The sequence below is a fragment of the Anser cygnoides genome, chromosome 13, assembly GCF_040182565.1.
Source record: "Anser cygnoides isolate HZ-2024a breed goose chromosome 13, Taihu_goose_T2T_genome, whole genome shotgun sequence".
Classification (NCBI taxonomy): Eukaryota; Metazoa; Chordata; class Aves; order Anseriformes; family Anatidae; genus Anser; species Anser cygnoides.
In genome coordinates, this window is record NC_089885.1 from 18,481,816 (window position 1) to 18,504,312 (window position 22,497).

General features: G+C 36.4%; 1 protein-coding gene across 2 annotated transcripts in view; it reads right to left on the reverse strand.

The window, feature by feature from the left end:
* Positions 1–5,578: 5,578 nt before the first annotated feature.
* The window catches only part of KLHL4 (kelch like family member 4), an 81,359-nt gene continuing 64,440 nt past the window's right edge, over positions 5,579–22,497 (reverse strand). Inside the window, exons 5-12 of one of the 2 annotated variants that reach the window (XM_048077449.2) lie at positions 21,374–21,570; positions 18,031–18,243; positions 16,800–16,986; positions 13,489–13,713; positions 11,437–11,599; positions 8,599–8,811; positions 7,869–8,040; positions 5,579–7,233 (exon numbers count right to left, since the gene is read on the reverse strand). In XM_048077449.2, coding sequence (XP_047933406.2) covers positions 7,174–7,233; positions 7,869–8,040; positions 8,599–8,811; positions 11,437–11,599; positions 13,489–13,713; positions 16,800–16,986; positions 18,031–18,243; positions 21,374–21,570 — 1,430 coding nt within the window. In that variant the 3' untranslated portion in view covers positions 5,579–7,173. The remainder of the gene's footprint in view (positions 7,234–7,868; positions 8,041–8,598; positions 8,812–11,436; positions 11,600–13,488; positions 13,714–16,799; positions 16,987–18,030; positions 18,244–21,373; positions 21,571–22,497) is intronic. The other variant, XM_048077454.2, reaches the window with a different exon arrangement.

The following is a 22,497-nucleotide window of genomic DNA, read 5'->3' on the forward strand; positions in this document are numbered from 1 at the left end:
ATATTCATGGACTTGTATTGGTTTAGAAAACACCTCACTTTTAGAAAAGGCAGAACTGTATATAGCCCATTTCAGGGCATCTTAAATATGTCTGGGGTTAGTTAGGGGAAGGCAGCGTGGGCTAACTGACTAGTTGATGTGGGCTAAGGGGCTCCTCGTCAGTCTGTCCATGTCTGTCATTTGCTTTTCATGTTGAGCCTTTGCGACTAAACAAGTGGCATTCATGATCTCTGCTCAACAAGAGAAACAAATGAACAAACAAACAAAAACCCAGCAATTGTCTGTGTGTGCCAGAACCTGAGGACAGGCACAGGGTGACTGCTGCGCCAGGAATGCTGATGAAGGCTGCTTTGCTGTAAATTTTTAACTTTGATTTGTTCTTAAAGAGGTCGGAAGCACGTGTGCTTGCGTGCACCTGGTGACAGTGTGTAAACGGCAAACAGTCTCACTAAAAGCTGTGGTGGGCTCTTGACATTGTGAGATAGGGAAGAGTTGATTTAAATGCGACAGGTGACTATTGCTGCCAGCCGGCGTCACAGCCCTCAGCGAGAGACGCGCGCTAACAACGATCGCATGGCGCCATCTTGTGCTGGCGTGCGGAGGCGGAAGGCCCGGGCTGCTGGGGGGGGCTGCGCTGCGGCAGGGCCGAGCTTTCGCTGACTGGAAAAAGCACTGGCAAGCAGCGTTGGGGCTATTTCAAACATGCAACGAGAATATCCTATGAAGAAAGTAGGATATGACCTTGTTGATAAAATCACATGTTACTACACAAATTCCAGGAACGCTGATACAGTTTCAATGCATTTTGGTTGTAGGCTATTCCACCTTTGGTTACTGCAATTCTAAGACATGTAGCACTGATCAGTTGAGACTATTTTATGCAAGAAATGAAAAATGATCCTCTATTTTTGCCTATGATATTTTTCTTCATATCTTCTGTGTTGCTTTTAGCATCACAAAATGTTTTCTGGGCAATATATTTGGCAGTACATCAGAGGGAAAATGCAATATTTCTGTAATATTCTGTTTTGCAATAGAATATAGAGGTGCTTATGATGCTTTAAAGGTTGAAAATGATGTGGCTAAAGGGGTGCAGTTTTATAAGTGTTACAGAAAACCAAGACTAAAAACAGAAAACACTTAAAATGAAAATCTCAGACAGCTTCAAATACACACTAACTGTAAACAGTATACATAGGAAATCGTGCAGTTCAAAGGAAAGGTATATTTCCAGAAGAGAAGAGAAAACTTGTTTAGAGACCAAGGCCTTTCCAGTGTTATTTTGATAATATACATATATACTAGTCATATAATTGTTCAGAGGGATGTGCTCATTCTCAAAGCAAGGGAAACAGAGGAGTTTTCAGTATGAGATGACTTGCGTTAAAGTTAGATGGAGTTCTCCTGATTGTTGTGACTTTTACCAGTTGTTGTAATTTACTGGAAAATTCTCAACTTCTGTTGCGAGATTTGTTCACAGAAAGGGACAGTCTCCTTCTCCCAGAAAATTGCTAGGTTCATCTGTGGAACAGAAGATAAAGCAATAACCTGGTAACAGAACATTCATCTGACAATTCAAAGGCACTCTGATTTATTACACCATCTAGGTGCCAAGGTTGCTTTTTTGTTTGTTTACTTTTCTGTATTTTTTTTTATTTTTTTATTTTTTTATGTCTACATCTAATGAAGTAGAAAATGTGAGTATTTTACGCTGGGACTCATGCTTGAGTACATGTTCTTTAGCAGCTACGGCCGTGTCCTTCAAAGGGTGGCTGTATGTAGCCTCCAACCCTTGTCGGCATTTCTGTCAGCAGTCCCCAGGCTCTGCAGCCTGACACCATCCGACTGACACACACACACACAGACACAAACTCCCCCCACCCCACACCAGCCCCCCTCGCACCCCACACAGAGCAAAGTGATTTAGCTTGGTTTAAACAGTAGAACTTTCCAAACCTGGACCATTTTTAATGGGTTTGAGAGACTGCCTCTCCAATGGATCAGGGAATGCTGCCTAAATTACACCCATCGCTGAATGAGTCTAGGGTCAGCTGGGAAGAAAAAAGTCATGTAATAGCCATGTGCACAAATAGGCATGTAGAAAGAGGTAGAGTTAGCCTCGCCATCTCCCTTGATTCCCTTGGAGGAAATCGGCCTGCCCACTCCTTCCAAGCATGCATAGTCAATTGTTTCCTTTCGTGTTAAAGGATTTTTTGTCACTCTTTAACCAATTCAGCACATACAGTAGAAAAGATGGATTTGTAAGTTTCTTAAACAGGAAGGCAGAAAAAAGGAGATGGCAGCATGAGTAGTTGACTAGGTAGCTCAAGTAAGCTTCAAAGTTCTGTGCATCTTGCTGGATTAGTGAAGGTACTGTCTGGCTGAAAAACAGACTGGCTGACTGCTAACACTGATGTTGGAATAACTGGGCCCAAATCTTTCCTTTACTGTATTTTTTCCTGTGTGTCATCAGGGAAATCATGTTTGTTTGTTTGTTCGTTTCTGTGCCAGAAATAAATAGCAGTGCTAAGTAGTATAGCACTGCTTTCCTACCCTATAGATTTATTATGAAGATGAATGTTTCAGTAATACAGTTACATTACTGGAAGTAGCAGTATTACTAAAGTAATGTTACTAATTAACTAACCAAGATAGATTGAACAGACTCTCTTAGGTAAACAGAATTTTGGAAAACGTTCTCAGTAGCAGGTTTGAACTAAACACACAAACCTTTCTTTACGATGCCTACAATTACACTGCAGAATTCATTGAGAGCAAATTTCCAGTAAATTAACGAAGGTAGGTTCATCAGTAACTGTAAAGCATGATGATGTTTAGTAATTAAGGAGGTGTCCATATGCCTGACTGTTATAAACCGAGAAGTTGTTTCAAGGAGGAGACTTTTATGTGCTAGCTGGTTCTTTACTTAAATATCTGCTACAGGTTGATAGAGATAGTGAATGATAGTGGATAAGATGAATCTTCGGTCTTTCCCAGAACTGATTTAACATAGTAAATAGCATCCCTGCTTCCCATATATTGCAATATATAAAATATGTTGCTGCTTCAGTTCATGTAGATGTTATCACCTGGTCCAAGTAGCAAAAATATGTTTTAAGGGCCAGAGCTTTAAAAAACAAACAAGCAATGATTGGTGCAAAACAGAAATGGTACAAATAATCATTCTACCAGTGAGAGTCATGGTAAAAGGCGCAGAGCTGGACAAGTTCTGAGGCTAGAGAGGAGGGCTCCTTCCTGTGCCTTGCTGGCAAGCCAGCTTTGCTTGCAGCTGTCAGGGTGCCTAATAAGCAAAGATGCTACATAACTATTACACCTACTCATGGCTGGAGAAACAGAGGAAATGTGAAGGGATGACACCTCATCAGAGTATCTCTAATGTTCCCTCTCACCTAATAATGTCTAGACGTCTCCAAATTCTCTCCAGTTTGTTTTTCTTCCATCTTCCTGTTAAGTTTCCAATTTCCTCTTGCTAATTGCTAGCTTCCTTTCACATGACTTTCCACTGCTGTACAAACACTATGGAAGAAAAGAACTAAAACTTTAGTACTAAAAACACTGAGGAACTACTTTCTCTAGAAAATTAATTTGTCCCATTTTATTGCTTGAATTCAAGTATTTGTTCAAACTTTGACTTATTTTTTTATATTTACCACTTAGGATTTTAAGGTCATTATAATCTTTGTCATCATGTAATACTAAAATTAATTGTTTTGAAAATAATTCAGGATGTGTGTTATATTGCCCTTATTCTATACAAGTTGAACTGAATTCTTCTATCAGCAGCTCCAAACGTGATTGCAGGCCTGTGTGCAACATGATTCCCAGTTGTATAGGTGCACATAAAAGTACACAGTGTAAAAAAAAAAAACAGATTCTTCATCCCTTCAGCTTTCCATGGTGCCTTCACAACAAGCTTCTCAGTATCTTCTCTTCAGACAAGGCTTGAAACTTGAGTTTTCATTCAAGGAGAGGGAGATGCAGAATTATATATTTTGAATATATTTTTTGACTCTATTCTTCTCCAAGCTCACCATGTTGTTACATTCAAATTGCTCTCTGACTTTTCTGTTTCATACCTTTCCCATGCTTCCCCCTTTCCCCTCACCTGTATTTGTCTTTGTGTTGTTAGTATAATGAGATAGTCTTAAATTTAAAATTTAGAAAGCATGCTAGTTACCACAGCCTTGTCATAGAAGTGATTAGACTATGTTCAAAAAAAAAAAAAAAAAATATTGAGATCATCTCATCACGTCACATGCCTACAAATATTAGCATACTGTTTCAGTAATTCTGGTTCATTGTAGGAATAGCTATTGAATTTATCAAACTGATAAATGTAGCTGTGTGCTACAAGCTAAATGAATGCTACATGCTTTCTATTCTATTTTTTTAAATATAGAAACCTATTCTATTTTTAAAATACAGACAATGTCTCTAGAGACAGTAAAGGTCTATAGAAAATGTAATTTTCTTCTAACACTCTTTTTGAGACATTATTAAACTATGGAAATGGTAGCATATTTAAAGATTAGTTTAAGGGGAATGTTTATGCCTGGTTTTTTTCCTACGTGTCTCAGACCTTGTTTACTGATACATCTTTTAATAAAATCTGCAGGCAAGCCATGCAACTCTCAGAGGTTGGCCCCATGAGTTTGTGTTAAGATGCTCACCCACAGCTTCTTTTCTTCAATACTGACCTCTTTGATGCTCAGGTCTTCATTTTCATTCCTTACAATAGACTTCATTAGGTTTTTAGATATATATTGGTATTTTATAAACCAGTCTATTACCTGAGGACTCATTCATGCTCTGTCTTACTTGATATTTTGTGTATTCTTTTACCCCAAACTTCAAATTACATGTGAAGGCTTTATGAGAGAGACCCATTTGTATTGCTAGTTTAAAGTACTCAACTTTGATGTGCCCATTGCACATGTTTTGACATAAGTTGCACATGCTTTGTATAATTTGTGCTCATTTTTGAAATTCTAAAATACACACTATCAGTGCTTTCCAAACAAGGCAAGAATAAATGAGGTTACACTGGTTACTGGAAACAGTGATGTGTAACATTCACCTGCCTTGTGTCACTACACAGAGTCACTGCCAGCCCACTTGTGTTTCCTTCGGAGTAGTGATTTTGCTGGCACATGAAAATCCCTTTCCCATCTGATGTGAATTCTCCAACTAGTGACCCACTAGTTATTTTAGGGCTTGTCTCCCACCTGTTTGTCTCCTTGGGTTGCTTTTGGAGGGGATTGATAATGTCATGTCCATCCATCCCCCACCCACCTCACCCCCTGTGAATCAGTTACAAATTCAAAAAAGTCATGAACTACGCACAAGCTACCAATCGTGGTGGTAGCTATTTTTGACTCAGAGGAAGAAAAAAGTAACTTCTAGCTCTTACCTTCCATCTAAGAAGATTTAAATTGTAGTTTCTGTGGACCAGATGTAGTAAGGAGACTTAAGACAGAATCTTTTTTGCCTTTGGTCTAGAAAAAGATGACTTCTATGTTTTGTGTTCTTGAAGATGTAAAATGAAAAAAAGCATAGTTAAAATATAGTCTAAATTTTCTTAGCAGAGAAAATTACGTTTATTTGGATGTAGCATGCTTTATATAAACATAATTCTAATTGTTTTTAAGTTAAAAATGTTTTTTCTTTTTATAAATATGTATACGAGTTTTTCTTTTTAGAAGTGTTCAGTAGGATAAATACTATACATTTTTTAAAACACCATATTGCTGAATTCTGAAAAAAAAAAAAAAAACCAATATTCAGGAAGTTTAGTCAGCATCTTCAGAGAATTTTCGTTTCTGTCCTGAATTTTCCAATACTGACAAAATGACAACATAACGGACACTAAAGTAGATACTGTCCAAATAGTGTGCTTTACAGCATAGAATGTTACATACATTCCTTTTCTAAAATACACTTTCAGCTTTTGAAACGACCAGAAATGAAATTACAGCCAAAAAATAAAATAAAAAAAATCAAGACTTTCATTAAAAATTGGCACACAAAAAGAAAACCTCATGCATGTGGAATATTCCTTCATAATTTCAGATTAAACATAAACATGTTTATATTAACGGTGTATACTGTTACACAGTGCACGTGTTTTTCTTACCATATTTCCACTGTACTTTATAGAAAGCTGTTAATCTTCAGCTGAGGTCAAAGATTGTCATATCAATATGATATAAAATTTTTATTTTGTAAGATATATTCAAGGAATGTAATTATATGATTTAAAAAAAAAAAATGTAATGCATGGTGATTATTCCAAGAATAGCCAAATTAGTTTAACATAATACTAACAGATGGTTAGTGGGCAAAGACAAATCCATGAATAACCTGACATACTGAGATTGGATTTAAAATATCACATACGAATGCACGGTGAAAATGATTGTAATTATATTAGCATTGTGTTTTGATGAGAGTTCTTCCTGTCGGCACATGCTTAAGAAAACAGAGATACCTTAGGCCTACTAATTCTTAACTTGCACAATTCAACTGAATATCTGCTAAAAGGGGATATTTTGTCATATTAGTAGTTGAATAGCCAACAAATTCTATGCTTCTCTTTGATCTATTATATAATTGTTTCAAAGTTAATTTAGTAATCTAATTTCTGAATGTAGAAGTGAAGTTTCTTCTACAGAGAATATTCTGTTGCCAATGATATTTATGGACCAGTATTTCCTTCTGTGCAATTCTGTTGAAGGTGTTTCTCTTTTATTCATTTCCATTTCCTTAAAATATAAAAACTCTTTTTATAAACATTAACATTACTGCTAACATAGAAGAGAAAGTTTTATGAAATCTTATACATCCATGTATCACTTTACTACTGCGTTTTATAAATAACAGATAAACTTTTGTAACAAAACTCAACCATTTAAACATATTATTGAATTTTTAAGTATTAGGCATAAAAAATAGTTAACTTGCAGAATTCTCTGATTTTTGCAATGCAGGAAGACTCTGGTTTTGTACTTTAATAGCAGAATGGCCCCAAGATAAATATTCTCTATAACAGAGGGCTGCAAAGATGTGTAGAGTCCTTCTGGAAATGTTGCTTCTCTTCCTGACTCAGTCTTCATGAAACTTCACTCAGGGTTTAGTTTCACAATATTGTAGTCATCAGGGCAGCTTCACAACAACAACGCATGCTCCAGCCCTTCCAATATTGACAGGAACTTCCTTTAAAAAATAAAATAAATAAACATTTTGAGTAGACTGTTACGGGCAGGACTAGAAGAAATTACTTGTAGAGTAAAAGGAAAACAATTTCTTTATTCAAGCTAATGTACTGCAAGAAAATTAGATTTAACTGGAACTGTGGAAACAATTTGAGGTTGTGGAAAAAAACTTTTTGCAGCTGCTGAGGGCTATTGGAGCATAGGCTGGTGGTGTTTCTTTTAGCTGTTGTAGAAGACTTTCATATCCTTTGACCCTAAACTATGGACTTCATAGGTACAGAAGGATCTTGCCAGTTTTAATGTTTTCTCTTATCTCAATGGTGATGGTCATAAATAAGAAAACTTGAAAGTATGCCCAGTAGAGGGCATTGCTGACAAAGGCATTCCAGCCTCTGTTACAAAATGATTTGTATAACCTGGTTTATTTACCCTGTGCATTATTACCTACATTGTTGTATCTGAAAACTTCTATACAGTTACTTAACAGGAGAGGCAAGCAATATGTTATACCTGCTAAACTACGGTATTACTGCATCCTAATATATGCCACTTTTCACAAAACCAGTAATAATTTTGCAACATAATAACTTTTGCTTTGTCCATTATTCAGATAGAGTTCTTTCTATATTTAATTACCTCTGTCCACTCATTATTTTGAGCATCATAGGACTCCACAGTATCCAGGTATGTGTGGCCGTCATAACCCCCAACAGCATATAATCTGTCCCCCAGAGGACAAATTCCAACAGCATCCCGAGGCACACTCAAGGGGGCCACCGTTGTCCAAGCATCTGTTTTAGGGTCATACCTAGAATTTTTTATGATAAAAATGAGAAAAATATGTTGTGGAAATGCATTATGATATTTCAGATTTATGTAACGGATAAGTACTTTTCTCCTGTTTTGTTGTTTAGCTACACTACGAACTAGTGTGGAGAATTATGAGTAACTTGATCAACTATTTTATTTAGCCACTAGAGGGATCTTCAAGCTCACTAAACGTGCCTGTATTTTCACTTCATGGTAACAGACTACATTTCTATCAGATTAAACAATCACTGTTTTGAACATAAATGAAGCCTGAGGGAATGATAGCACAGCAGCAACTCAGTCAGCAAAGTTGAAGAAGCAAATTTCAGTGTATTTTTTTTAATTTCTCTGTAAATATTTTTTCAGATAGAAGGGAGAGCAAGGAGGAATTTGCATCTGGGGGTTAATGGAAATCAGTTCTTCTGCTCAAAATATTATTCTTAAAAGCATAATATGTTTTGCAAGCATAACACTCAGATTTTGAAGAGATTTCACTTGCTGCAATAAATTATTTTATACTTCCTGGAATGTAAAATAAATAAATACAAATGCTTACCTTTCTACACAGTCAGAAAGTCTAGAACAGTGGTTGGAAGCAGGTGCATCATGACCTCCCACAGCATATAAAAAGCCATTGTATGTTGCAACACCAACACCCCCTCTTCGCTTTGACATTGAAGCACATAGACTCCACTTGTTCGTGTGCGGATCAAAACATTCCATTGATTTTAAGCAGGAGCTCCCATCTCGTCCACCAACAGCATATAGTCTGGGACAATTATCCACAGGAAAATCAAAAATTTTGGTCATTTTAATAAAAATTACATTTGTAAACTTCATTCAGACCACTTTAAAATTCCCATGTTGCCCACTATTTGCTCTCCGACCACTATGCTCTAGTAACTTTCTTTGCACAGTGAGTTTTGCATGCTGCATGAAAAGTTATTTTCTTAATTTTGCAATATAGTTTCAAGCAGTCACACTGGAAGATTAAAAAATGCATATCATATCAACTTATTTAACTGTTAAGCTGTAGATGGAATTTAATAGAAAGGTGCTACATATATTTGAAATGTAAGGTTACAAAGTATTTGATATCTCAGTATGGCATTAAGCAATTTTCCTCTACTATTAATACATTAAAAAAATCAGTAATTTCATATATATCAAAAACATATGTAAAAATATATCAAATATATTTTCTTCAGTGCTTGTATTTAAGAAAATCTGTGGAACAGAATTTACCATACAGATATGTCCTCCTGTCTGTTTAGCGTAAAGGCACGTAGCAAACAACTCAAGATTCAAGCCAGCTGTTGTTGAGACAACACATAAGAATAAATGGTGTAAATTCACCATTAAGAACCAGGTTGTGGCTTTTTGTCAAAGAATTTTACAAAGTCTGAATTTTTAAAATTTTTTATTTATTTATTTTTATTTCAAACTAGCTGGATGTCTCTAGACTGTGATAGCACGCATACTGGATGTAATAGTAGATGTGTTTCGATATTGAGTGTGCCAATTTCTTAGGTTGCTTTCACACCCTGGCTGTTACTTAATGCCATGAAATTGAGTTTGCTTAGTGCAACTAATTAGAGATCTAGGGAATACTTCAGCTTGTCCAGAGTATGTCACCCAAAGCCAATCAGTTGAATTGTGCTTGAGTTGTGTGACTCTAGTTCCAGTGACTGGGAGAAATTTTAGATTGCTCTGATGTACAATTTCAGCAAGAAAAAGCTTGACTTTTACAGCAATACAAAATTTTTAGCCCTCTCTTCTAACATTTGTGAATTGAACACAGACTTGAGTTCTCTTGTACAGTTTGTTGCTTGGCCCATAAAAAAAAAACTTGAGAACTTGATTTATTTTCTTTTAACATCGGGCCCTTAGATGCTGTCTCCTTGTTTACACAGCTTTCACAGAGAGAGGAAATCACTGACTATATGAGCAGATTGGTTGGGACTTTTTGTTTTCCCTAAAGTACCCAGAAACATCTAAAGATCTAAAAAAAAATCTTTTTCCATTCTCCGAGAAGATGAACAAATATTCCTTTATTGACTAATGCTTTCAGTAGACCATTTATTGGTCAGAAATGTTGCTCCACTGAAATTCTAAGTCTTTTCTGGTGGGATTGAATAGAAAAAATATGGCGTTGACTTAGGGGAACAGGAAAAAGAGAAGCATTCTGCTCAGTTAGACCACAGCAATAGCGCTGAATGATGGACATTTGATCTCAGCTTCCCCTGGTATGCCAGAGATTACATCACTAGACTAACAGACGTGATTTAAGCTGGGCTGGAGACAGCATGTATCAGGCTGATTGAGAACAGAGTCAGGATCGGGCTGGATTTCCTCTTTGACAAAGTGGTTTCCTGCACGTCCCTGTGGAAGGTAGCAACAGGAGTTTCTGGTGAAGTTTATGCTGAGAACATTTCCTCTGAGATACAACAGGGACTTGAACAGACAGTTCTGCCTCAGAATTTTTAGTTAATGTTTAAAATCATGTCCTGTTTGAATGCAAAAATCCTGGTTTGTATGTGAAGATTTACATTTGCAAATATCTGCTTGCTAACATCTTTATTTCTACTCTTTCTCTTTCATAAGTCACCAGCATTCATGTAGTGAACAGGCGAGCCAGTGATAAGGTTTCAGAATAAGTGCAGTTTTCTGCCTACAACTGTCTGTAATGTTCCCAGCCCCTACGAACTGTCACTGCTAAGAGGCTTCCTTCCCCAGAGTTCATTAAGAAGGAAGGTTGGCTCAAGTCATGCTTTCCAACATACCAAATGGGGGCCTTTTTATCAGGCTTTAGTATTTCCAGCACCAGTCTAATTTGCTGAAGAAGTTAAAGTTCTTTCAAATGGTGCTTCCTTAGACATATTGATTTAAAAATGTAAAATTAAACTTGGAATATTTTTTCAAGATAGTTGATGGAGCACTGGAACAGGCTGTCCAGTGAGGTTGTTGAATCTCCTTCTCTGGAGATATTCAAGGCCCGTCTGGACGCCTACCTGGGCAGCCTGCTCTAGGGAACCTGCTTTGGCAGGGGGGTTGGACCTGATGATCTTTCGAGGTCCCTTCCAACCCCTACAATTCTGTGATTCTGTGATCAATATCTCCCATAATTTATATCCCAGGAAAAATTCTGTTGTGCATCTGTCATATGCTCAAATTGCTGGAACTTGAAGTGGCTGAAACGTGTTTATAACGTGACTGAAAGTTTGAAAACAATTTACCACAAAACAGAGGAAAAGCTTTTTCTTATTTTTGTGCATTACATTTTCTCTTTGTTTTCTTGAGGTGTTTAATTACTTTAAGAGTGAAAGGAAAATATAAGAAATTGGATTTCCAAGGCAGGAAGCAAAGAAAACAACAGTTTTTCCTTTTGACATACTTGCTATTTAATGCTGCAACCCCTACAGTGCTTCTGGGTGTTGACATGCTAGCAACGTAATTCCATTGCCGTGCTTGAGGGTCCCATCTTTCTACAGTATTAAGGTAACTCCATCCATCATGGCCACCAACAGCATACATTGGTCCTTCAAGCATTGCTACTCCTTAGAAGATAGAATTAGGAACGGATTACAGTATCTAATAATTACAGTGATCAATAAAGTATTAACTTCATACTTTAATTCCCTGTATACAGATAAGCAATTTCAGCTGGTATTAAACTATCTAAAAGCAGCCTTGTCATTTAGCGGAATAAATAAGGATAAACAAAATACTTTATATACAGTATTTTTCAGAATAAGCATTATCTTTTGCCTAAAGATCAGAAGAAAGTTGTTTTAGTTCTGATGTTCTCAGAATTTTCTCTCTTCCAGTTCTGTTGAGCTTGTTCTGAATGAAGTTTGAGCCCCTACATGAGAAATAATGCTATTCTATCAAAGAAAAACAAAGATTGAGCCAGGCAATGAAAAAAAAAAAAATTGTCCAACACAACTACATATCCTTTACTCTGAGCTGAAGATCTGTAATCCTGCCAGCATGAAGCCTGAGTGGGTGGGTAGCTGGCTGGCCTTACGGGCTACAGTACCATAACATTTTAATGCCTCTAAGTGGAATGCACTTTGTGATAAGAGTAGGCTTGTATTTGTTGCCCTTGAGGGACAGGAGAGTGAACTTGGCTCTCCCTGCAAAGCTCTCTGTGGATATATCCTGTGTTACTGCCCTTTTCTCAGCAAGAAGGGATTTGGTGCCTTCCCTTTGCTAAGCTGCTGCTGTTGCTGATGTTTCCTTGCTTTGTTAGGTAAGGCAAAATGTTTGAATCTGTCTGCTTAAAAGTTGTCTGAATCCAATGTTTCAGCCTTAAGTATACATGGCCAGATTTTTTTTTTTCAAATGTGCTACGCCACAAAATCACAGTGAAACCAATAGGACCTATAAGCGCAAGGCAGCTTTGCAAATCGAGCTGATACATAGTTAGAAGGCTAACTCTGGGCACTCATTTTACTTCCGCAACCTGCTTGTTGGGTAGAATTATGCCCCTGCAGCTGGTAATTATAAAGACTAAAGTCTGTTTTGTCTTTTTTCCATTTACTACTTAGTCCTATTTGTTTTTGTTAATTTGACAGACTAGCTGGAAAGAACTCAACACTGTAATTTATCCCCTAAGTAGTGGAGAAGGTACTATAGGCCACAAACTAAGGTTTATCGAATAACTGGATCAGTCTTTTTGTGTTATTCATTAAAATAAAAATATTCTATGATGTCATTTGAACTTACTATAATGATTTTGAGCCAATACCTTTTCCTATTAACATAAATAAAGCTGGCCTTTCTCATAAGATCTGTGCAAATAAATCATTCAGAAATTGTCATATTCCCTCCCATAGTCTCCTTAATGTTAAACTTGTCCTTATTTTTCATTGTTCCAGCAATGCACTTGAGATTTCATATATTTCATTCACTGTGAATAATATTAAGGATTACTGGGCAGTAAAGACCCATAGATACCTAGCTGTGGCAGAGCTCTTTAAAACTCTTGTAATTACAACATTAAAATTAGTGAAGTTGCACTTACTTCCTTACAGCAACGTTTTCTTCAATGTGAGTAATTATCTGACCTGATTTTCAGAGGTGTTAGGTACCCATGGGCTTAACTTAGTCATAATTTTCCAAAACTATAAATCAGGCTGTTACTGTATTGCAAGCAGATATCTTAACCACTGAATTAGAAGAGTCAATCATTTTCGCCATTGCTTATATTTGGAATTTTCTAAAAACAAAATTATCTCTGGAAGTCCAGTGCAAGTTGGGTGAACACTAATAAATGTCACTGTCATAAAATTATGGCAAAGGGCAACTCTGTCTTTGAAAAATACCTTCTACACATGTTGCTGCATGTTACTGAATGCTTTGAAAGTTATGTCAGCAGCATTTGTGTAAATTGAAATCACTTGTACGTGATCCAAAGTATTTACAAAGAAGCAGCACCTCTTACCTAAGCCATGTCTGTGTGTTGACATAGGAGGCATTATAGTCCAAACTTTGGTGACAGGGTTGAAACATTCAACAATATTAGAAGTTTTCAGACCATCTCTTCCTCCCACAATATAGAGCTTGTTGTCAATTACTGCAACTCCAAACTGTAATCGTCTACCATTCATGGTACCAATTTGTATCCAACTATTAGTCCTAAGGTCATATTTTTCAATTGTAGTTGTGCCTGTTGAAGACATAAGTATTATACAATACAAGACAGCCATGAACTGATCAGTATCCAGTAGTCAGTAGCTGGTCCATCTCAAAATATTATTCAGCTTTAAAAGATTGAAATTCTGTGTGTGGACTTTTACTGCATCTTTTACTGAGAACTTCAGTTACAAAGTGTGAACCTAGTGAGAAAGCTGCATTAATTCCATGCATATATAATTGTCAAACATATGGGAATAACCAGGGGCAAGAAGAGGCAGAATTACATGCCAGCTAATTTTTTAACACTGGAAATTTGAATATAAGGTAAATCTGTTAGTCATTTAATTACCATGAGGATAGTTGGTTTTTGTTTGTTTGTTTTAATTTTTTATTAGTATGGTACCTCACAACTATATACTCTTTAGGCATGTGCTTAAACCATTAGTGCTATCAAAAACTAAACGTATCCATGAATCTGTCTGTCTTAGTACTTAGGCATGTATCTTCATGAATAGCTTGGATGTTTTCCTTTTCACAACGGAGACAGGCAGAAGGCTGACTTCTGTGTGAGTATGCACTTGTTTCCCATAGGTAGCTTCCTTGAGGTTCACCTTTGCAGCAGCCGTGCAAAAAATGCTTGTCTGCTGTAACACAGAAGCTGTATTTTCAATTCTTCCAGGTCACTGAACTTCTAGTAATGTTTTTACTGCAGCTATTCATAAGGCCCTAACTCCCTGCCATTTAATACTGACACTTTTACATGTGCTGGCTCCTGACAGTCACTCTGCAGCCGTAATTGGTCCTGTGAGAGTTGATTTAGCACAACAAGGAGATGGCTGAGCAACGACTGAGGTAGGAAGAGGCAATTACCAGTTGCACACACAGTACACACTGGAGCTCAGCTTCAGTTCAGCTGAAGGCAACCAGATGAGAAAAACAGAGATGATTTCCTGCCTGTTCCTTGACTGGGATTTGAGACTAGAGGTAGTGTTTTGAGAATTACAATAGGCAGTTTGTGGATAAATGGTTTCTAACAGCAAAACAACCATGCAATAATGCAGAGAAGAAAGGTAGCATTTGCTTTAGAGACGTTTTCACAAGTAGAACCTGCTATAGGTCATCTGCTATATTCAACGAGCTTAGTGAAGTAAGAGCTTATCTCAATATCTTTTTTTTTTTCTCCCCTCTACATGCTTTTCCAGATGCATAGACTGGGAAAGAAACTATCAGATCTACCAGCAATAAAAGAAAAAAAATCCACTTTTTCCCTCTCCTGTCTTCTTTCATTCTGCACAACTGAATTTTACTGTTTGTTGTTTTGTTTTGTTGTTATGTTTTTTCCATTTTGGTAGTCTGTTTGCTCTTCTTTGCTTTGATTCCGTCTCATTTATTTTATGCTAATACGTGAGTGCCCCAAAGTTCTCAGCTTCAAAAGAAATCAAAGAAATAGCTCACGTAACGAAAAAAAAAAAAGGCAGGAAAAATACATTAAGGTGTACAGTGTGTTCATACCCTGTAGGCTGTAATTTTTACAGAGGTTTGAAAGTAGGTTTTGAAAGGTAATGTGGTTTAGGCACATTTACGTTTTTCAAAATACTAGCCCAAGAGTGGTTCTTTGATCTTCTCTTGATCATTTGAAGTTGAGGTTTGACTTCATATACCACCTGAGATAAGCACAAAGCCAAACTTGGCACTCTCAGAGAGTTCTTTTCTTTATCACAGAAGGCACAGTATTGCCAGAGGTGGTAGTTACTCCCTTCTCAGAGATGTTCTTCTAGTGCTTCATAGTCTCTTAGGTGCTGTTTCCTTTATCTTGCAATCCAGCACAGGCTCAAGGTATGAGTCAGAAATATAGAGGACAGCAGGGAGGAGAGGAAGTGCTGTTCTTAACCATCAAAAGGCAAAAGTTCAAACAATTGGCTTTATTCCAAGGTAATAAGTAAAAGAGGCACCAACAGGAAGTAGAGATGTTGACTGAAACAGCCCTTTCTTTGTATAACCTTTACTGGGAAGACCTATTAGAAAATTTTATTCTTATTTCTAAGAATAGTTAAGTTAGTTTAAAGATAACTTTGAGTTCTTGGTTGATTTATATAGTTCATAAATAATCAGTATTGCTAATTAAACTACACTAGTTGGTATGGCTTAACTTCATTTTGGTAAACTGTCATAAGAATGAATGTTTTCATGTTGTGATGGTGATGAATGTGTATTTTGTATTTAATTTAATTGCATGGGATAGTAAGGTAGCACTGCAAGATGTCTTGTATAGGAAACATTAGTCATCAGCAACTTTTTCCAAACCGTGAAATGGATTAGCTTCTTTGTGAGTCTATTAATAGTAAACTCACACAGCTAAAAGTAATACTGTTCAGCAAGTCGCTAGACTTTAAACTAATTACAGTTCTTTGGCTCCAAGCAGTGGATTCCTATAGAAAATAATTTAATATACTTCCTAGTATATAGAATAGTGTCATTTGTAAAGTTGTAAACTGGTTGCAGTTGTGAAAATCAAATCATAAAAAATTGAATACATTTATAACGTTTAACTTTCAACTACAAACTTGAAGAAAATTCTATATACAGTTCTGAAAAAAGATGCACGTATTTTGCACTTGTGAAAAAGTGCAAATGTTTTCAATTTAAAATTTATTTTAAAATATTGATAACTTTAGTTTAGAGCTGCTAAAAGTTCAGTAATGCTTTTTGGTTTTACTTTTCCCTAAAGATTTTTTCCAGCCTTCTAACTTTTGTCAAAAAATGGAGCACACTAGAATGACATTAAATATTTCTTGAAATATTTTGAATGTTATTTTTTCTACTGATTTGTAAAGCCAAGCTGCATGCAAAAATTCTTAGAAAACTCTGAATTTTTAAATCACCGTTCAAATCAAACTTCTTTAGTCTGAACTTCAAGCTGTACGTATATCATCGAGAAACATGATTGTTGCAAGAAGGAAGAACATCTAAAATGCAAGATTGTTTTCTGTATTATTTTCCTCTTTTTCATCCTTATATTGCTGCTTTCCTAACAGGAATCTTTCAAAGATTGTTATATATTCCCTGTGTGTCTGTAATACAATTAATTAACACAATTAAACAGATATCCAAACTTACCTTTAGTAGCATCCATACCTCCTACAGCATAAAGTGCACCCACTGTAGACTTTCTAGGCTTAGTTCGAGGGCTCTGCATCATGGACCGTCTTTCTGGTAGAAGGTGGTATTTCATAGCCTCCATAAGAAGTTTCTGACACTCTAGGTCGTCTGCAAACATTGGACTATTTTCTAGATCGGCTAGTAACTAAGAAATGAGAAGTGATGATCTTATATCTAAATCATTACAAGTTTTATGTACTTTAGCAATTAAAGCATTTGTACCTACGAACACTCATTTTCAGTTCACCTCTCACCCAAGCTTTGCTGTAAATTCTGCTTTAATGCAAGTAAAACAACATAAGGGTAGTAACTAACTAAATAAATAAATGTTTAGATGTGAGTCTTTTGCTTTATTTTTTTCCAAAAACATTCTTCTAACTTTTAGAAAAGTTTAAAATTGCAAATGCAAACTTCTCCTTATGAATGTAAATGACCTTTTGATGTGAGTGTAAGCAAACCTAATACTAGACATCTCTGTTAATATTAGAATATATTAAACAAGGTGTACATTTAAGAATAAATATATATGGTATTTTGATGCTTAACCCGAAGTTGATTACTTGCAGCTTCACTAGTCAATAAAATAAAGGTAGATTCCTGACAGTATTGTTCCTACTCCTGTTTTTCTGATAAGATAGTCCCCTGTGACACAGATCCAACAGTGTCAGCTTGCTCTAAAACAGTATGTCCATCTCTGCCACTTATTTGATGAACTGTCTCTTACAGTCTGAAAGGACAAGTAATGCCAATGCTCAGAATAGTCAGGAATAATCTAGACCCCATTGTTTTTGTTCACTTTTTGCCATAATAAGAGATAAGTATTGTGTCTTATCAGTCCTGCAGTTTGGTAAGTCTAAATAAATGTCTTCCCATGGTATCAAATTGCTGTGTTATTAGAGGACAAAATGCTCCCCAGGAAAGAAACACTCTATTTTTGCGATACCATTAGACTGCTATGTTTATAAAGGCAGTTGTGAGCCCAATAATTACATTTCTATTGTACAACTTGTTTTTATCTCTTTTCACAAATAATAAACATACCTATAGAGTTAACAAAATAATAATATTTTTTAAAAAAAATAAGCCCAAACCAGCACTTTTGTACAGATTTTTTTTTCTGCCTAACTGATGCTTGAGGCAAGTGTTTCAGTTGCTAGTTAAATCCCCTGTTAGCCCCTCACTTCCGTACCTGAGGTGGAAGTAGAGGCAGCCTAATATAAGAAAGAAGCATTCCTAGGTCTCGTTGTCGGTTTTGCAAATCATGCCTCACCCACATCATTAGCGCCTGGAATATGGCTTCTTCATCGGGAACATTGATGTCATCGCTAGACAGGAGCTTTGCAATCTCATTAGCAGGGAGTAAAAGAAATTCCTGGTTTTTAATAACTTCTGTGAAGTGTTCCTGAAAAGAAAAACAATAGGCTTCAGTACAGCCATGATTTTCACACCTTGAAGTAACCTTTCCTTACATAATGTTAAGGCTTTGCATGTACTGTATTTCTGTATATTTATACTGTATTTTTTGCACTAGGGTATAGGGAAATGTAATACATATTCATGTAATACATAATGATCATTGAATTCCCTTCTATCATTTAAGGGGAAATTTTGTTTTTTCTTTTCTACCTTCCTGTTGTAGAACTGAAGAACAATGATCATTGTCACCACCACCATGCTTACAGCTGCATCTGTCAGGCTTCTTGTCAGTATGTCCCATACGGTTTTGCTACTGGCGGTTTTGTCCATCAATGTGATCTTAATACTTCAGCTTAATAGCAACACAATTTGAAGATATACAGTATATCTTAAGAATGGCAAGTGGGCTTTCAAATTAACTAGTTTGTATAGCTTGTGTTACAATCAGATTTCCAAGTTTTGAATCGTGTTCAAACCTTGCAGTTCTTTTCTGACGCGCTGTTCCAGGTGTTGACAGGTCTTCACTGTCTGCAGCAGAAAATTTAGGGAAATTAAACTTGCTTTTCTAACAGTACTTTTACGGCAATTGAAAACTGGACAAGTCCTGAGAAAGGGGTCTCACTCTAGTCTGTTGGTGAGAAAAATTGCCAACTCCAGAAACAGACATGAATATAAAATCAAAGAATTGTTTTTCATAAAAAATATTACATTGTATAGTCCAGTAAAGCAATATTAGAATTGATACTGAAATATAGTCTCAGTCATCATAATTCAGTATGAAGTATGTTTGCTTGTGTTAATTCCAAAGAAAAAAAGATTTTTTTTAAGTTACAGAGAACTGCATCTTGGAATTTATGTATATATTTGAAATACTAATTTCCATCTATGTACCTGGAAGAGATGCATCTTATTTGGAAACCACATTGAAGTAGGGCAGATGAAGAAATTTTAGTAACTGATGTTTGTATTATTTATTTTCAGTAGTCTCAGTTTTCTGTAATTCTTCTCAAGAGAATTAAGAATGTACATATAGAAGTATCAGTGATTAAAGGGTATGTTGACTTTACTCTGTTATGCACATCCTGCTTTAATATTTTGTGACATTCAGAGAATAGGAACAGGAAGGCCAGTTCACGTTTAGTTACAAATATAGCACAAGATGTTTATCAGAACAAGCTCTATCTGCATGAAAAGATCCTAGGCAGGAAACTGTTAATACTTTCCATCAATGGCTGAAGTAATTGAAAGGGAAGGCTTCCATTGTGTTTGTTTTCATTGAATGGATGTGGTGTTTATAGCTGATTTTCTTCTGAAAATGTTTAAATGTTACCAGTTTGTTGGGATGGTCTCTATATTTACACGGTCTTTATAGTCTTTCCCCTAAGGTACACATTTTCAGGTGGTTGAGGTTGGCATGAATCAAACCAGAATGTTTCCTTTATCCTCTTCTACAACACCTTGTGTGTGCATTGTTACAATCTCTCGTTTTCTAGAGTCTTTTGAGAATCAGTTCAGGGGGTTGAAAGAAATTTTTCTTTAAGCTTATTTCAAAGAGGTGCAGAATTTCCTCTTCTGTGTAATTGTTAGCAGCTGCAAACGTGATAGGTGGTTTTATGACAATGCAAGGTCCTCTTTCATTGCAGCATCCTCAATCTGTGCTGAACACAAGATGCGGGAGGTGGTTCTAGAGGTGGAAATGCTCCCAGCTGTTTTCAGGAAGGCTGTGTAAAGCCTATATGCACAGTACTGTTGAGTCTCACCAGGGTCCTTCACATTTAGACAGTGTTCTTAAAGACCCAACTGTCATTTCTTTAACACACAGACTTAAAAAATAGTAAAAGTCTAATTTCTGGGGAAGACTGGGGGTTTCAAAGAACTAAAAAAAAAAAAAATCTTATTAAAAAAGGTCTTCTCGATATCTGACATTAATAACCATATGATTTTATCTCATTTTTGCAGAAATCTGTGGATTTTAAGTGGTTAAGGTTGATATCCGCATGGCTGGGGCTGGTGGAACAAAAGAGGCAGCAGAAGGGAGAAGTTTCTGGTTTGGGCTCAGAGCTTATAATGGTATGGAGCAGCAGGGACAATGCTATTATGTAGAGGCTGAGTGAACCTCTATCTTAAATGCCCTTTTTCCAGCTTTAAAATATAAAAGGAATCTAGATAGCTGCTAAACAAACCATTCATTAGTATGACAGGAAGGAGCACAACTGGTGCCCTCATTCTGCACATGCCACTCTCACTTATTTCAGCATGTGGAAGCGCGCGATCTCTTGCTGGAATGCTCTCAGCATTACGAAGCCTCTAAACTGGTTTTGACATACTACGCTAATATTTCAAGCATAAATCTGCCATGTGTCTCCTAACGAGTAGTTCTTTTTATATCTATTTAGCTGTAGCAGTTGCCATTCTTTTTGTGTTTAAAGATGCTATAGCACATCTTGTTGCCCTGAATATTTATCCCTTGATTTGGTTTCACAGCAAGCTATCTTGCTTCTCTGTTTCCCACGCTCTGAATATTCATTTCTTGCTTTGAGCTAGAGGAGATTATGCTCCAGTCAGGGATGTGCTTCTTTTTAGCGTTCCAGATCTTTCCCACGCATTCTTTATTTTGGCTTTTTTTGTGTACCTCACCTTGAAATCAGCTTTAGATTTTTCTTTGTATTGAATTAAAAACATATAAATGCGCCGTTGCTGTTTTTCTCTTGACATTATCCATACTAAGGCATGGGTTTTTTGGAAGAAATACATGAAAATCATACTGCAAATTTAAGTTCAATAAGTATGGCAAAATTCTGAAACAGGAAACAGAACTGAACATTTGGTTTCCTCAGCGTGCCCTTCTCTCCCTCCAATAATTCTGTAGTAGTCACAGTTCTTAAATTTCTCTTTGGAGGCTGAGGTGAGCAGAGATGTCCTCGGGTCAGGGACTGTGCAGAGCTGACCCTGCCAGAGCAGGAGGAGCGCAGCCACTGACTGTATCACTCTTGGAGAGCAGAGCAGCCCCAAACCTCAGCTGGCTATGCTTCACCAAAGCCCATATGTTTTCCAGGAGAGTATTCATGCTCTCTGTTAACATTATAGTCGTAAAGCAGCTAGGTTATTTGTCTTACCATAGTGTATGTGTGTGCCACCTTCAGGAGCTCTGTGCAGCCCTGTGCATCTCCAAAAGAGCGAATCCCCAGGCAGTTGGAAGGATGAAGCTGCTTCATGAGGAAGTTGCAGCATACCTCAATGACCTGGGATAGCTGGAGAAGACAAGCTGCAGCTAGCAAACTTTCTATAGTGTCTTCTTTTAACTCTAGAATACCTGTGCAATTTACATGTAGGGAAAAAATACAAGTTTTCAGTCATTTTCTTTGTAACTTTAAGCTTCTTGGTTTCTACTTTTTTTGCTTCTCTGAAAAAAAAAATTTGAAAAGTGCCCTGTGATTCACAGACTCATTTTCCTTTTTTACTGAAGGAATCTTTAAACCTGTCTTAACAGACCTAAAGGATTTGGTGAATTTTGAATATAACGATTGGAAAATTTTTAACAGTGTTAGATCTGATTTTACATGAAAAAACATTGAAACAAAGATAACGATGTGATTAGAGAAAAACTTTTCCCAAAATTCACATGTAAATTAATGAAAAATGTACCATAAGTTTTAATTGCACATAAGAACTTTAGTATCAATAGTTATAGCTAGGAAATGCCAACAGTAAGTGCATGAGGGAAACCTGATTTTTTCTGTCATATATTGTGCATTAAAATTTTAATGAGATGATTATATGATGTGAGAATTTTGTTACGTTCATAGATTGGAAGTTGTTCATTTAAAAAGATCTTACATTCTTGATGCTTGGTGGATACTTTAATTCCCCAATTGATACACAGCATTAAAAGCCTACTCTGAAAAAATGAACTGATTTTTTAATGACTTTTTTAATGAAACTTTTTTTTTTCCCAAAATGTTCTATCATTCCAATTGCCTCAGAAGCATTAATTTCTCTTCCAGCTTCCTCTGTGAAGGGATGATACATACCATCTCCATTTAACAGATGGAGAAGGATGGTGCAGAGAGATTATAGTCAAAATTAACATCAGAGTAGAACTACAAGAGGTTTCTTGTCCAAAGTTCTGTTCTGATTTATTCCAGTAGAATATGTAAACAATTCTGAATGTTATAGCTCTCATCTCCTCTGAAAGTCACATTTATATTTCATTATCTTGAAAGAAAGTAGCCTTCATTTT